This window comes from Aquarana catesbeiana, linkage group LG05 (assembly GCF_042186555.1).
Source record: "Aquarana catesbeiana isolate 2022-GZ linkage group LG05, ASM4218655v1, whole genome shotgun sequence".
NCBI classification, from domain to species: Eukaryota; Metazoa; Chordata; class Amphibia; order Anura; family Ranidae; genus Aquarana; species Aquarana catesbeiana.
In genome coordinates, this window is record NC_133328.1 from 547029705 (window position 1) to 547047129 (window position 17425).

The 17425-nt window shown below is 41.9% G+C and overlaps 1 protein-coding gene across 6 annotated transcripts in view; it reads left to right on the forward strand.

Moving 5' to 3' along the window:
* Nucleotides 1–17425, forward strand: part of LOC141145285 (uncharacterized) — a 577610-nt gene that overhangs the window by 469732 nt on the left and 90453 nt on the right. For 5 of the 6 annotated variants that reach the window (XM_073631839.1, XM_073631841.1, XM_073631843.1 and 2 more), the window contains one exon: nt 791–865. The exons of the other annotated variant lie outside the window; for it this stretch is intronic. In XM_073631839.1, coding sequence (XP_073487940.1) covers nt 791–865 — 75 coding nt within the window. The remainder of the gene's footprint in view (nt 1–790; nt 866–17425) is intronic. 6 annotated transcript variants of the gene reach the window in all.

Sequence of the window (17425 nt, forward strand, 5' to 3'; positions counted from 1 at the left end):
GTTTCTCCTGAAAATACATACTAGACCCTTATACCTGATAAAAAATTTCATAGCCCCCCCCCTCTAAATTTTATACCAGATCCTATCCATGCAGCATGCCCAGGAAAGAGGAACCATACCAGGCCACATGCTCACAATGTGGGGAGGATAACAGCTGAATGAGCCAGGTGGGCATTGCTCACTGGCTGATGTTCGGGCTTCATGCAGGAAGTGAAACATTTAATGGTGCTGTTACTACAGCAGCTAAATGTTTCCAGCTCAGGCTGGTTGTTGGAGAGCTGGCTGGAGTTGCCTAATTGTAATAATTAAATAGATTTTTAGGTGAGCCTTTACACTGCATCATTGTTGATAAATCTGAGGGAGTCTTACTGAGTTTGTGCATTTAGATTTGTGTCCTGTACAATGTACAGTCTTTTAAATGCCATAAGCGTACCTTTCTATTATGGCATTTAAAAAAAAAAAAAAAAAAATAAGAGAATTATGTAATTTGGTCATATAATCTCTACTGAAAAGCAAGGTCATGGCTCATCCTTCCCTAGAACACAAACCTCATAATCAATACCCAGGTGTTTGGTCATGTAATCGCCTACCATGGGGTATTGGAGCATCTCTTAATCTAGCAAGGTAAGTATTCTGTGCCTTTTTCTACATTTATAGGTTTTGTAAGGAAACAGAGGATCATATTTAAATACATCTGCTGTCTCTTAATTAGCCATACTCCCTTATAAATAGCTGATTCTCTTTATTCAGTATATAAACATATTGTTTTTTTTATCCAACTCTGAACCAGGCTCGCCAATGAAAACTTAGGTGAGAAAATCCGTGAACAAAATCAACTCTTGGCTCACCTCACAGAGGAAAGAGAGTAAGTCTTGTTTTTTTTTAACTCCTGCTTTTTCTACTACATCGTAAAGCATATTTGCTTTGGAGTTCCTCCTAAATTACTGTAATCTCTTCAACTGCCCATGTAATACATTTCGTATGTTTCTATTAAAGGTCAGCTCATTGTACGCTCAAAACAGAACTTTCATTACGGTGATGCACAGTTCCAAATGTGAATTTCTTTGGTCAGATGTCTATTTCAAGCTGGAGCTGTAACACACTATAAACATTGTCAAAATCATTCTTTTGATTCCATCTCATTTAAAACGGATCAATTATCAAACCCTGATGAAACACATTCTTATGATTTTTACAATATGTACCTTGCTGTATAAGGTTACACAATCTTTCAGAGGATTGAAACATAATTCTAAAATGAAACCTTGTTTTGTTGTCATTTATGCATTTTTGGATCATCCATTATTTATTCAGATTTTGTAAATGCCCAGTTTCTATGCCAGTTGTTATTTTAGATGAGCTAAAAGCCTTTTCCTTTAAAAGGTTAAGAAATGCAGTTTAAGAGGTTTCTAAACCTTCTGATCCTTCTGTGTAATAATATGTAAGGATCTACTTTACTGTACCTTCTACCAGTGGGAACAGAGGTTCACTAACAGATAATTACATAGTTACATAGTAAGTGAGGTTGAAAAAAGACACAAGTCCATCAAGTCCAACCTATGTGTGATTATGTGTCAGTATTACATTGTATATCCCTGTATGTTGCGGTCATTCAGATGCTTATCTAATAGTTTCTTGAAACTATCGATGCCCTCTCCACTGAGACAACCACCTGTGGAAGGGAATTCCACATCCTTGCCGCTCTTACAGTAAAGAACCATCTACGTAGTTGAAGGTTAAACCTCTTTTCTTCTAATTTTAATGAGTGGCCACGAGTCTTGTTAAACTCTCTTCTGCGAAAAAGTTTTATTTCTATTGTAGGGTCACCATTACGGTATTTGTATATTGAAATCATATCCCCTCTCAAGCGTCTCTTCTCCAGAGAGAATAAGTTCAGTGCTCACAACCTTTCCTCATAACTAATATCCTCCAGACCCTTTATTAGCTTTGTTGCCCTTCTTTGTACTCGCTCCATTTCCAGTACATCCTTCCTGAGGACTGGTGCCCAGAACTAGGCAGCATACTCTAGGTGCGTCCGGACCAGAGTCTTGTAGAGTGGGAGAATTATCGTTTTATCTCTGGAGTTGATCCCCTTTTTAATGCATGCCAATATTCTGTTTGCTTTGTTAGCAGCAGCTTGGCATTGCATGCCATTGCTGAGCCTATCATCTACTAGGACCTCCCGGGTCCTTTTCCATCCTAGATTCCCCCAGAGGTTCTCCCCCCAGTGTATAGATTGCATTCATATTTTTGCCACCCAAATGCATTATTTTACATTTTTCTACATTGAACCTCATTTGCCATGTAGTTGCCCACCCCATTAATTTGTTCAGATCTTTTTGCAAGGTTTCCACATCCTGCGGAGAAGTTATTGCCCTACTTAGCTTAGTATCATCTCCAAATACAGAGATTGAACTGTTTATCCAATCCTCCAGGTCATTTATGAACAAATTAAATAGGATTGGTCCCAGCACAGAACCCTGGGGAACCCCATTACCCACCCCTGACCATTCTGAGTACTCCACATTTATCACCACCCTCTGAACTCGCCCTTGTAGCCAGTTTCCAATCCATGTACTCACCCTATGGTCCATGCCAACGGACCTTATTTTGTACAGTAAACGTTTATGGGGAACTGTGTCAAATGCAGATCTATGTTTTTAAAATATTCACAATACATTCTGTGAGCTTTTTTGCAATTTTAGATAAACTGTAAGCAAAAATGCAAAACCAAACTTCATTTATGATGTATTTTTATGACAATTCATATGTACGAATGGTTTGAAGTCATTTCTGAATTGGGAAAAGAAAAGCTGCACTGTCATATTACCTTGGAATAGGACGCACTACTTGGCTTACTTGGCCTGGTCTGAATGTATTACTATAAATATTTTAATGCTGATCGACAGTCTTACCTTCAGTCTTGCACATTTGTACAGGCCCATTTCCTATACAGAAATTGATTACTCTGATTTCACTGCACACAGTAAGCTTCTCGCAGTATGCATTAGAAGCTGCAGCAAGTCAGATAGAGCCTGCATTATTTCCTGGCTAATAAATGTACAGCATCATGTAGCCCTTTTCTTTCCAGCCTTAGTATTCCTGACCTGTCTCTTTTTTTACTCTTTGGATTTTTGTTCTTTCACTCATGGAGGCTCAGCAACACATGTGGATGTTACCTAGTGTTGTCTGCATGCAAATGCAATCTGCCTAGGAACATAGGAACACCTTCTCATCCAGAATCACATCTACCCAGCCCACTGCTTGCATCAGAGCTCAGGGCTCTTACAAAAATTCTTGAGGCAGGATTTTTTTGTGATGTTTTAGGGATGCACCCTGTCATCCCCTTCCACCAGCCATGGTGGTCTCTCTGGCCAATGATGATGTCACTTGGTTTAAAATCTAGTATGTAATAAGCGCTTAAAGGGTGTAATTAAAAATGTTATTAGTATGCTGATGAGGGGGGGACAAAATGGAAGCAGATTAAACTTCAGCTTAAACCCTTTCACTGCCAGGCCCTACACTCCACTTTGAAACTTAAACCTTTTTTGCAATTTTTCCTTTGTCTTTTTTTGTTTATTTTTCATTTACAGCTTCCAGAGCCTCCAACTATACGTTTTCCAGAAGCATGGGACCGGTAGAATAGAAAGAAGGTGCTTGTCACGGTTAGGGGTCAGGCTTGGTGACCAGTAGCTATAGCAGTAGAGAGGCTCCCACAGACCAGCAGAATAAATATACAAGCTGGTCACTTTGGCAGAAGATACCAGCTCACACGAGTCGTGGGGTCTAAGCACTAATTGGTATTCACAAATGCTCCTGATGGTGGAGATGGGTTTTGCTAAGTCTTCGTACTTGGCAATGGAGCAAGTTATTATCTGGAGAGAGCACAATAATCTGGCAAATAGGAAGTGCAGAGACATGGCTTAAATCAGGAAGTTCATGGGAGGAGACTTCTGTAGAGTCTGCTAAACAGTTTTAAGTTACTGACCTGGCCAGCTGGATGCACTGCTGCTCTGCCGTAACCCTCTCAGCAGTGGCAGGAAAAGGCTTAAAGTGGATGTAAACCCTCACATATACCCAGTGAAGTGAACAGCTTCAGATGATACACATAGATTAAACAAATCTCCCTATATATGTTTTACATGTATATCTGCTGTCTTCACCTTGCTATATTCTTTAGAAAGTGCACATTGTGCTGGAATTTTTTCTTCCTGTTTAGCACTGGGAGTGAAGTCTTGGCCTATACTGTGTGACAGCTGATTGGAGGAAAGGCACACACCCCCTTCCACATAGGCAAAGTAAGGAACTGGTGTGCAGATTTATAGCACCCGCCCCGACGCAAATTTAAGGTTGGTTTTATCTCGGTTGTCAGAGAACTTGTTAGAAGTTATCATGCTGATAACAGAACAACGGAGCAGCAGAAAGATTCTGGACTTAGGGCTTTGGAGAGAGATAAGACACTGCAGATATACAGTGCTGTGAAAAAATATTTTCCCCCTTTCAGATTTTTTATTTTTTTGCATATTTGTCACACTTAATTGACTCAGATCATCAAACAATTCTTATTATTACACAAAGATAACCCAAGTAAATACAAAATACAGTTTTTAAATGATGGTTTCATTTATTAAGGCAAAAAAGCTGTCCAAACCTGGCTGGCTTCATGTGAAAAAGTAATTGCCCCCTAAACCTAGTAACTGGTTGTGCCACCCTTGGCGACAACAACTGCAATCAAGTGTTTGCGATAATAGGCAATGAGTTTTTCACATTGCTCTGGAGCAATTTTGGCCCACTCTTCTTTGCAGAATTTCTTTAATCCAGCCACATTGGAGGGTTTTCCAGTATGAAGGCCTGTGTAAGGTCATGATACAGCATCTCAATTGGATTTAAGTCCGGGCTTTGACTAGGCCACTCCAAAACCTAAATTTTGCTTTGTTTGAACCATTTGGAGGTGGACTTGCTGTTGTGTTTCGGATCATTGTCCTGCTGCATAACCCAAGTGCACTTGAGCTTGAGGTCACGAACTGATGGCCGGACATTTTCCTTTAGGATTTTCTCGTAGAGCTCAGAATTCATGGTTCCATCAATTATGGTAAGTCGTCCAGGTCCTGAAGCTGCAAAGCAGCCCCAGACCATCATGCTACCACCACCATGTCTGACTGTTGGTATGATGTTCTTGTTATGAATTGCTGTATTAGTTTTATGCCAAATGTAACGGGACGCACACCTTCCAAAAAGTTTAATTTTTGTCTCATAAGTCCACAGAATATTTGTCTAAAAGTCTTGGGGATAATCAAGATGTTTTTTGGTAAATGTGAGATGAGCCTTTGTGGTCTTTTTGGTCAGCATTGGCTTTGGCCTAGGAACTCTCCCATGGATGCCATTTTTGCCCAGTCACTTTCTTATTGTTGAATCATGAACACTGATCTTACCTGAGGCAAGTGAGGCCTGCAGTTCTTTAGATGTTGTTCTGGGTTCTTTTATTACCTCCTGAGTAGTCGTCGTCATGCTCTTGGTGTAATTTTTGGAGGCCGGCCACTTATGGGAAGGTTAACTGCTGTTCCAAGTTATCTCCATTTATGGATAATGGCTCTCCCCGTGGTTCACTGGAGTTCCAAAGCCTTAGAAATGGCTTTGAAACCCTTCCTAGAACGATACATGTTTGTTTCTAATCTGTTCTTGAATATTTTTAGATTGTGGCATGAGGTGTGGCTTTTTGTGATCTGTTTGTGATCATGCGTCCCTTTGTCAGACAGCTTCTAGTTATATCATTTCTTGATTCAACAGGTCTGACAGTAATCAAGCCTGGGTGTAGCAAGTGAAATTTAATTCAGCTTTCCAAAAAATTGTGGTTAATTACAGTTCATTCATGGTTCAGCATGGGAGGGGGCAATTACTTTTTCACATAGGGCCAGGCAGGTTTGAACAGCTTTTTTCCCTTAATAAATAAAATAATAATTTCAAAACTGCATCTTGGATTTACTCGGCTTATCTCTGTGTAATATTAAAATTTGTTTGATGATCTGAATTATTTAAGTGTGAGAAATATGCAAAAAATAAAAAATCAGGAAGTGGGCAAATACTTTTTTTACAACACTTTATGTCCCTGGGTCAGATTTCATGAATCAGGTTTACATCCACTTTAAGGTATATCCAAAGCCAAAGCTTTTTACTTTGATAGGCAAAGGTTCAAATTGTTTTTACATGTTTTTCCTTTTTTATTCTCTCTCATTAGTGAGATTTCTTTTCACTTCCTGTCTTGTAGACTTAACCAGATGTGAGATGATATCTTTGCAATGTGAGTAAAATTCCCTCTTAGACAGTTGTCACAAGGCCGAGTGTCCTCATTTGAAGACATTCACTTTATCCCTGTTCTGGTAGCAGCTTAGAGTTCCTGATTAACCCTAAAGGCCCGTATACATGATCAAAAAATCGTAAAAATATACCTCTTTTGAAGAGATCGTACAATAATCTGATTGTTCGTAGTTTCGTTTGAAATTATCCAAAGGGACAAACATGAAGATTTTTCTCGCAGGATACCAGATTGCACAATTTTAGTTTAACCACTTCAGCCCCGGAAGGTTTTAACCCCTTCCTGACCAGGCCATTTTTTGCGATACGGCACTGCGTTATTTTAACTGATAATTGTGCGATTGTGCAATGCTGTACTCAAATAAAATTGATGTCCTTTTTTCCCCACAAATAAAGCTTTCTTTTGGTGGTATTTGATCACCTCTGCGTTTTTTTTTTATTATTTGTGCTATAAGCAAAAAAAGACCGACCATTTTGAAAAAAAAAACAATATTTTTTACTTTCTACAATAAAACACAAAAAAATGTAAAAAAATCAAATTTCTTCATCAATTTAGGCCAATATGTATTCTGCTACATATTTTTGGTAAAAAAATCACAATAAGTGTATATTGATTGGTTTGCACAAAAGTTATATTGTCTACAAACTATGGGATAGATTTATGGACTTTTTTAAAAATAGATTTTACTAGTAATGGCGGCGAACTGCAATTTTTAGCATGACTGCGACACTGCGGCGGACAAATCTGACACGAAGTTACACTTTTTGGGGACCAGTGACACCAATAGAGTGATCAGTGCTAAAAAAAATGCACTGTCACTGTATAAATGACACTCGCAGGGAAGGGGTTAACATCAGAGGCGATCAAAGGGTTAAGTGTGCTCTTGGGGAGTGCTTTCTAACTGTGGGGGGAATGCCATGATTGGAGGAAAACAGAGATCCGTGTTTCTGCTTAGCAGAAACACCTACCGAAAGTGGTCCAAGGAAGGAAATATGGAAAACTGGTGACAAGGTTCATTAATGCATGTGGGGAACAAAGGCTGGCCCTTGTAGTTTGATCCAATAGAAGAGTTACTGTAGCTCAAATTGCTGAAAAAAAGTTAATGCTGGCTCTGATAGAAAGTGTCAGAATACACAGTGCTACACAATTTGTTGTGTATGGGGCAATGTAGCTGCAGACAGGGTGCCCTTGCTGACCCATTTCATACCGCTCAACCGTCCTTGATTCGCCGGGACCATCCCAGAATTTGATGTAATTCCCGGCGTCCTGGTGAATCAAAGCCATGTCCTGGAGAGGGGTCACTTCTCGCCATCAGCTGTCCTGGCAGGGGCGCGCTAGCGCGGGAACCAGCAAGGCCTTTTTCAAGCGGAAAGTTCCGCCCCCTCCGGTGCTTCTTTTCCCTGCTTTACAACTGACAGCGCTGCACAGAACCCAGATCGGAGCAGACAAGGGAGGGGGCAGATCGGAGCAGAGGAGGGAGGGTGGCGGATCGGAGCAGAGGAGGGGGCAGATCAGAGCAAAGGAGGGAGGGGGCAGGTTGAAGCAGAAGAGGCAGATTGAAGCAGAGGAGGGGCCGGGTCGGAGCAAAGGATGGAGGGGCAGATTGAAGCAGAGGAGGTGGATTGGAGCAGAGGAGGCAGATTGGAGCAGAGAAGGTGGATTGGAGCAGAGGAGGGAGGGGCAAATCGGAGCCGGGGTGGGGCTACTCTTAGAAGCAGAAGCTCCTCCAGTCCCGCCAGCAGCCTGCACAGATGTCAATGATAAAAGTTGTAGCTGCTCTTTTGCAGCAGCCCCACTTTTGTTTTTTGCTTACAGAGCGGTCTCCTCCTGGATAATTTTGTCTTTTTTCCTTGCAATCTCTAGAGACAGCAGTGCATGAGGACCCCTGGGAGGTTGGCTATAACAGGAAGGAAGAGAGCTGTGTACTGGAATTGGGGGGAGAACTTGGGAATACACAGCACACCCCTCAGCCCTGCACTCAATAAATGCGCAAATCTCAACCCTGCACCTTTTATATAGCACAACCCAGCACTCTGTACACAGCATACCCCTCTACCCTGCACCCAGTATGTAGCGCACCCCTCCACCCTGCACCCAGTATGAAGCGTACCCCTCTACCCTGCATCCAGTGCGTAGCGCACCCCTCAACCATGCACCCAGTACTTGGCACATCCCTCAACCCTGCACTCAGTCTGTAGTGCACCCCTCAACCCTGCACCCAGTACACAGCGCACCCCTCAACCCCACACCCAGTACATAGCGCACCCCTCTACCCTGCACCCAGTAAGTGGTGCACCCCTCAATCCTGCACTCAGTATGTAGCGCACCCCTCTAGCCTGCACCCAGTATGTAGCACACCCCTCAATCCTGCACTCAGTACGTAGTGCACCCCTCAATCCTGCACTCTGTACACAGCATACCCCTCTACCCTACACTCTTTATGTAGCATGTTGCTCAACCCTGCACTTACACCTACATAGTGCACCCCTCAATCCTGCACTCAGTACGTAGTGCACCCCTCAATCCTGCACTCCGTACGTAGCATACCCCTCAACCCTGCACTCAGTACACAGCGCACCCCTCAACCCTGCACTCAGTGCGCAGCGCACTCTTCAACCCTGCACTCTGTATGTAGTACACTCCTCAATCCTGCACTCTGTATGTAGTATCCTCTTCAATCTTGCAATTTGTATGTAGTGCACGCTTCAATCCTGCACTATGCATTTTTTATAGGTACAAGGAAGCTTTGTTTTGATTAACCATGCCCCATTAAGCCCCTCCCATTGGTAATACTTTGGCCACCCCTTGCCTTAACTGTCCCTCATTCTGAAGTTCGTAAGTTGGGAGGTATGCCATTTCCACAACCAAAAGCAGCTACAGTGGGCATGTGAACACCAGAACTGGACCACAGAGCAAATGAAGTAGGTATCCAGATTTGATGAATCATGTTTTCTTTTATATAATGTGGGTGGCCATGTGCGTGTGCGTCGCTTACTTCGGTACATCCAGGTTAAGTAAGGTTATTCAATCTGGAAGTAAGGTAGAAGCTACTGGACTTGGCACACTTTCTGAAAAGGACTGCACCAAGAAAAAGGCAAGTATTACAGTGAAAGCTGCAATTTTAAATTTTACAGGGGTTTGGGAATTAAAATGTATTTAGATTAGAAGCTGGAGTTAGGCTGTAAAGAAAAACTGTTAATAATTTGTTAACATGATGGTAGAATCGCTGTCTGTACAACGAGGAAGTTCAAATGTAATTGAACTGGTAGTTTTGTATTTTACAGGTTGGTATAGCAACCATGAAAAGTAAATGCTTGTTTAAATACAGCGTTCTTTTACTGTATATATACTGCATATAATTATGCATACAGTTTGTTTTAATTGAAACAGATATATCTAATTAAATTTATCATACAATATGATGTACATAAGGTATAGAACATGTTTTGGGAGCTAAGTGAGAACCGATAGTGGATTTAGTGTGTAAGATATTAATTATTACTGCTTATATTATTTTGTTGCAATGTGCCTCTGTTTGGGATATGGCTAAAGTTCCTCGCTTATAATGCCACTTTAATATGATTTCTTTTAATAATGAACTTTTTTTTTGTGGTGTGTAATATCATATGAGCGCATACATGATCCTTATCTTTCATAAAGCAGGTACAAGTAATACAATTATGGAACCAAATGCTACTTTCATTCTTTCTTGTATATCAATATTAAATTGAAAAAGAAAAAAGGTAAATTTACCAGCTAATGAAAAATTGAGACACATGTAATACAATATTCATAGTTTCCGTGCAGCCAAATTTTTTTGTGAACACAGCTTGTGTTTGCTAAACTTATGTCATCGACAAGCATTGCTGTGACTTTTCCTTTTTTGCCTATGCTGAAAATAAGCATATATGAAAGACACAACATTGATAGAAAGATCTACATTTCTAGGGGTTATCTTTTTTGCGAATACCTTCCCATTAGTCACTATGATTATGTTAAGTAAACCTTTACCAAGATAATTATATTGGCTGCCATTGCTGGCTTCACCTTCTGAAAATGCTTGTAGCCTGGCTGCTTTCCAGGTAGCCAGTTGAGAACATGTATGCAGATCAAGAAGTCACTTGCTACATACTTGTTGCAGGTAGGTGAATTGTAACCATTAAATCAGCATGACAGTCATGTGACTTTTTGAGAAGTTGGTCACCAATAGAGGTGGGCCAAACATCCATCTGTTTGGTTTGCAGCAGAACTCCCAAACAGGGGAAAGGTTCTAACTCTAACGACAAAACCCCATTTAAGTCTATGGGAGCCAAACAGGAAGAATCAAAAATGCCCATTTGGAAGGCTTATATGCAAGTAATTGGCCATATAAGGTGTATGGGGGTCTGGGTACTGCCCTGGGGAACATGTATCCATGCTAATTTCTTTTAACAAATAATATTTTTGTTCAAGAGCAGTGATTTAAATGATGCCTAAAGTGCAACAATAAAAATGAAAAATTCCTTTAAATATAGTGCCTGGGGGTCCCCTTAGTCTTCCTGCAAAGTGGCGCAATTGTAGCATATATAGAACATGCTGCGGCAAAAATGACATTTCTAAAGAAAAAATAAATCAAATCATTTGGAAAACAAAGAAAAAACAGTATGGAGTTGCCCCCCCCCCCAGTTCATACCAGGCCCTTCAGTATGGTATGGGTTTTAAGGGGAACCCCATGCCAAAATAAAAAAAAATTGGCTTGGGGTGCCCCCCAAAATCTATGCCAGGCCCTTATCCAGCCCCTCCTTCCTGAACCGTACCAGGCCACATGCCCTCAACATGGGTGAGTGGGTGCTTTGGGGCCCCATGTTGAGGGCATGTCGCCTGGTATGAACAAGGGTCTCAGCCCCACTCCTGTGGGCAGTGATTGGGGTTTCTGTGGGCAGGGGCTTATTGGAACCTGGAAGACCCCTTTAACAAGGGGCCCCCCAGATCCCACCAATTTTTTTTTCCTCAGCTGTCAGCTGAGAAGCCCATTGACACCTGATGACTCATCGGTTGTTAAGGACACCATGGCTGGCTTCCCAGCCCCACTCCTTAACAACCAGCTTATACTGCGCCCTGATTGGGCAAAGCTTTGCCCAATCAGGGTGCAACATTTATTGTTCAGCGTGCAGTGCATTGCAGGGCTTTCGGCGCAGCGAACACCCATTGAACACCCTGCAAATCCAGTTGCTCACTGAACGGGTCGACCAGCCAATGTTCAGCCCAAACTGATGCTCGGGCCGAACCGTTCACCCAACCAACTCTAGTAACCAATAGCAAACCATTAAGGTTTTTCAAGACTCGCTTTCTTTAAATACACCCTACCTACACTGTAGGAAGCTTCATGCACACTGGTTTATTGTAAACGCTGTTTCTCCTAAAAGGAAAAAATCGGTGTTAAAAACTCACCTAAGCTGCATTTTTGCAAACAAGTTTAGGTGAGTTTAGCAGAGTTTAGCAGCATTTGGTGTTTGGGAGTTTATTTCATTAGCCAGAATTTTTATTTATTCTAGCTATTGAAATGAATAAACTCTGACCCTGAAACTCTCTAGGCACACTTAGATGCGTTTATGCACATTTAGGAGTGTTTGGCATTTTTTATGCCCAAAAACTTCCCTTCTGAACGCCATTCTTCTGCATTCAGGACATGAGCTTTCACAGCCTCTAAATGCTGTTGCTGCTAAAACTCTGAACAAAGCCGATGTGTGCTTTGGCAAAAAATGCAGCAATGTGCAAATGGCCTAATTGGCCTTTTTTGAAAGTTGTTCATTGCCTCATATCCTGATAACTAACATATCACCTTTTAATCTGTGTTGGTAATTGTGATTGTTACTTCAAGGTTAAAATTCTTTACATCCCACTGTTTTTGTAAATATTTTATTATATCTTTTCATGTGACAACACCAAAGAAATGACACTTTGCTACAATGTAAAGTAGTGAGTGTACAGCTTGTATAACAGTGTAAATTTACTGTCCCCTCAAAATAACTCAACACACAGCCATTAATGTCTAAACTGCTGGCAACAAAAGTGAGTACACCCCTTAGTGAAAATGTCCAAATTGGGCCCAAAGTGTCAATATTTTGTGTGACCACCATTATTTTCCAGCACTGCCTTAACCCTCTTGGGCATGGAGTTCACCAGTGCTTCACAGGTTGCCACCAGAGTTCTCTTCCACTCCTCCATGACAACATCATGGAGCTGTTGGATGTTAGAGACCTTGCGCTCCTCCACCTTCCATTTGAGGATGCCCCACAGATGCTCAATAGATTTTAGGTCTGAAGACATGCTTGGCCAGTCCATCACCTTTACCCTCAGCTTCTTTAGCAAGGCAGTGGTTGTCTTGGAGGTGTGTTTGGGGTCATTATCATGTTGGAATACTGCCCTGCATCCCAGTCTCTGAAGGGAGGGGATCATGTTCTGCCACAGTATGTCATAGTACATGTTGTCATTCATGGTTCCCTCAATGAACTGTAGCTCCCCAGTGTTGGCAGCACTCACAGCCCCAGACTATGACATTCCCACCACCATGCTTGACTGTAGGCAAGACACACTTGTCTTTGTACTCCTCACGTGGTTGCCTCCACACACACGTGACACCATCTGAACCAAATAAGTTTATCTTGGTCTCATCAGACCACAGGACATGGTTCCAGTAATCCATGTTCTTAGTCTGTTTGTCTTCAGCAAACTGTTTGCAGGCTTTCTTGTGCATCATCTTTAGAAGAGGCTTCCTTCTGGGACAACAGCCATGCAGACTAATTTGATGCAGTGTGTGGTGTACAGTCTGTGCACTGACAGGCTTACCCCCCACCCCCCACCCCTTCAACCTCTGCAGCAATGCTGGCAGCACTCAAACTTCTATTTACGAAAGACAACCTCTGGATATGACGCTGAGCACGTGCACTCAACTTCTTTGGTCGACCATGGCGAGGCCTGTTCTGAGTGGAACTTGTCATGTTGAACCGCTGTATGGTCTTGGCCACCATGCTGCAGCTCAGTTTCAGGATCTTGGCAATCTTCTTATAGCCTAGGCCATCCTTATGTAGAGCAACAATTCTTTTTTTCAGATCCTCAGAGAATTTTTGCTATGAGGTGCCATGTTGAACTTCCAGTGACCAGTATGAGAGAGCGAGAGCGATAACACCAAATTGAATGCATCTGCTCCTTATTCACACCTAAAACCTTGTAACACTAAGGAGTAACATGGGGCCAGGGAGGGAAAATGGCAATTTTTTTCCCAATTTGGACATTGGACACTTAGGGGTGTATGCACCTTTGTTGCCAGCGGTTTAGACATTAATGGCTGTGTGTTGAGTTATTTTTAGGGGACAGCAAATTTACACTGATATACAAGCTGTACACTCACTACTTTACATTGCAGCAAAGTGTCATTTCCTCAGTGTTGTCACATTAAAAGATATAAAAAAATATTTACAAAAATGTGAGGGGTTGAGGGGTATACTTACTTTTGTGAGATATAGCCCTCTATGCACAATGGATGACCTCAGTCCACTGATGCTATTCACTGTCTGGCACTTTATTGTTTTTCAGCATCATGCCTGGATCTCCAACCATTCCATACCAGCAATGTGTTTGGAATTGAGTAACACAGAATAAAAGGGATTCAATACACTCTCAGATGAGTAACGCTAAACGGATCACAGTAGTCCGGTCAGCTCACAGCACAGGGATAGCCCCTCCTTTCTGTTACCGTCCATCCCAGGTGGGTGTACCTGAGGTAGCAACATCCCTTTAAAAGGAGTCCTCGTACACCACCTATCACGCCCAGATGAAGCTACACACCCCCAAATGTGAAACGTGTTGACGTCATGTCCGCCCGGACGCCACGCTCAGACGCAATTCCCTATTCCCATGGGCTCGCTATCCCATGGGAGGAAGCTGATCACGTGATTGCACGGCACTCACGGAGAACAGAGAAGGACACAGACGAGGCCGCATACCTGGATGGCTGTTCCACATATGCTTCCTTATAGATGCCAGCCCACCTGTACTCTACATATAGTGCAATGCCTTCTATATAGATACCTCTTAGCGGTGATGTGACTTCATGACGGCAGGACTCTTACACAGGAAGACGCCAGCTCCAGAAGCAAATGACGGCATCCTTCAATGACCCGGGGTGGTAATGTACCATGGCTGTTTACAACTTTTGATATAGTTTCATTTATTCATACCAGTGGTGTACTTTACAAACAGTTTATTGCTCCCGGCTCTTTGAGAACACATCTACTCCAGGACATTCCGGACCACTGGTCACCTCTAACAATCTGCTGTATTTGTGATACACTTTCACACAGCACTGAACTTCGGTAATTTTGCCCCTTAGTTTAGACTGTCCGGCTTTGTCCTGTGGACACCAGCAAGACACCTCCACCAGCTGGTGCCAACATTGAGCCCCCCAGACACCCTGTGGATATTTCATGACCTTCTCTGCTGTTCCCAGTCCCCCATCACCCTCCCCCGAGCCCCTCCACCTCAGGGATTGATGTCAGCCTTGGAGCCCCACTCAGCAATTGCTGTTCTACTTCCCACGGTGGACAACAAGGCTGACACCAATTCACTGTGTGTCCGGACGCTGTCTATGTTTTATGTCTTTGTTTAATGTTGTTTTGTTCCCCCTGTCTGTGGTCGCAACAAACCAGCCTCTACAGGTGGTCGGCGATATTTTACTAGGTACAGTACTACTTTGGGTCATTACCCTTTTACCTGTTACTTGAGTTTATGCCAATAAATTTTCACTTTTGATATATATACTAGTTTTTTGTTCTTCTGTTAGCCCCGCTTTTCTCTATCCCCTCCTGTTTGGGATACTTTTTGCATTCTCTCAGGCTCTTAGCTCTTAAGAATAGCCACCCCCCTTTTGCAAGGGACCAAACGTAATTGTACAATTGATATAAAATCTGTTTTATGGCCAGGTGTGGGCTACTCCTTTGTTATTTCTTCATCAATTAAGCAGGTAAAAGTATTGGAGTTGATTCTAAGTGTGGTATTTGCATTTAGAATCTATTGCTGTGAACCTACATCATGCGTTCAAAGGAGTTGTCCATGCAAGTGAAACAGGCCATTGTAAGGCTTCAAATCCATCAGAGAGATATCAGCAACATTAGGAGTGGCAAAAATCAACAGTTTGGCACATTCTGGGGAAAGAAGAATGCACTGGTGAGCTCAGCAACATAAAAAGGCCTGGACATCCCCGGAAGACAATAGTGGTGGATGATCACAGGAACCTCTCTATGGTAAAGAAAAACTCATTCACAACATCCAGATGGAGAGTCTACAAGCAAGAGAAGACTTCACAAGAGCAAATACAGAGGGTTTACCACAAGGTGCAAACCATTCATAAGCCTAAAGAATAAAAAAAAAATTAGACTTTTCCAAAAAACATCTAAAAAAGCCAGACCAGTTCTGGAAAAGCATTCTTTGGATGGGTGAAACTAAGATTAATCTGTACCAGAATGACGGGAAGAAAAAAGTGTGGCAAAAGCTTGGAACAGCTCATGTTCCAAAGCATACAACATCATCTGTAAAACATGGTGGAGATGGTGTGATGGCATGGGCATGCATGGCTTTTAGTGGCACTGGGTCATTGGTGTTTATTGATGTGAACAAAGCAGCCGGATGAATTTTGCTGTGTTTAGAGATATACTATCAGCACAGATTCAGCCAAATGCAGCAAAGTTGATTGGACAGTGCTTCACATTACAGATGGACAATGATCCAAAACACACTGCAAAAAGCAACCCAGGAGCTTTTGAAGGAAAAGACGTGGAATATTCTGCAATGGCCAGTCAATCACCTGATCGCAACCTAATTGAGCATGTTTTTCATGTGCTTAAGGCAAAACTAAATGCAGAAACACCCACAAAGAACAACTGAAGACAGCTGCAGTTAGAGCCTGGCAAAGCATCAGAAAGGAGGAAACCCAGTCTTTGGTAATGTCCACAGGTTCCAGACTTCACGCAGCCATTACCAGTAAAGGATTCTCAACAAAATATTACAAATGAACTTTTTATTATGATTATATTCATTTGTCCAATTACATTTCAGACCCTGAAAATGGGGGGACTGTATAAAAATGTTTGCAGTTCCTAAAATTTGTACATGATATTTATGCTCAACCCCTTGAATTAAAGCTGAAAGTCTGCACTTCAAATTAATTTGGATTTTTTAGTTTTAATTTTATTCTGGTGGCATACAGAGCCAAAAGTATGAAACATGTGCCTGTGTTGAAATATATATGGCCCTAATTGTATTTCAAGCATTTCTTTCTTTTAATTTTGATGAGTAAAGCTTATCGCTAGTTAAAACCCAGTCTCAGAAAATTTGAATATTACATAAGACCAATAAAAAGAAGGATTTTAATACAGAAATGTTGGCTTATTGAAAGGTATGTCCATGTACAGTATAGTATGCACTATACCAATACTTGGTCGGGGCTCGTTTTGCATGAATTACTGCATCAATGTGGTGCGGCATGGAGGCGATCAGCCTGTGGCACTGCTGAGGTGTTATGGAAGCCCAGGTTGCATTGATAGTGGCTTTCAGCTCATCTGCATTGTTGGGTCTGGTGTCTCTCATCTTCCTCTTGACAATACCCCACAGATTCTCTATGGGGTTTAGGTCAGGCAAGTTTGCTGGCCAATCAAGCACAGTGATACCATGATCATTAAACCAGATATTTGTACTTTTGAGACAAAGCACGTCAGTATAACATGTTTGTAAAGCAATTTTTAAAAATGAAAATAACAATCGCTTTAAGATGCACCAACTGACACTTTGTGATGCCTTGAATTTTGATATGAGCCTATTTCATATTCTAACTTGTAGTGAAAGGTTTACTTTAAAATGGCATATATATCAAGACTTGCTTTTGCATAGAGACCTACTGTGGTCCTGTATACCGTCATTCCACAAAGCATTAGTAGTACATTGGTGCTGTTATGTCTGTAGAGTGTATATAGAACTTGCCTGTTTCCTTACCTTGAATATACAAGACCACTAAAGCGTTTCAAATAACCTATAATTAACATGGCACAGTGACAAACCAGGGAAGTTTAAATTGATAAT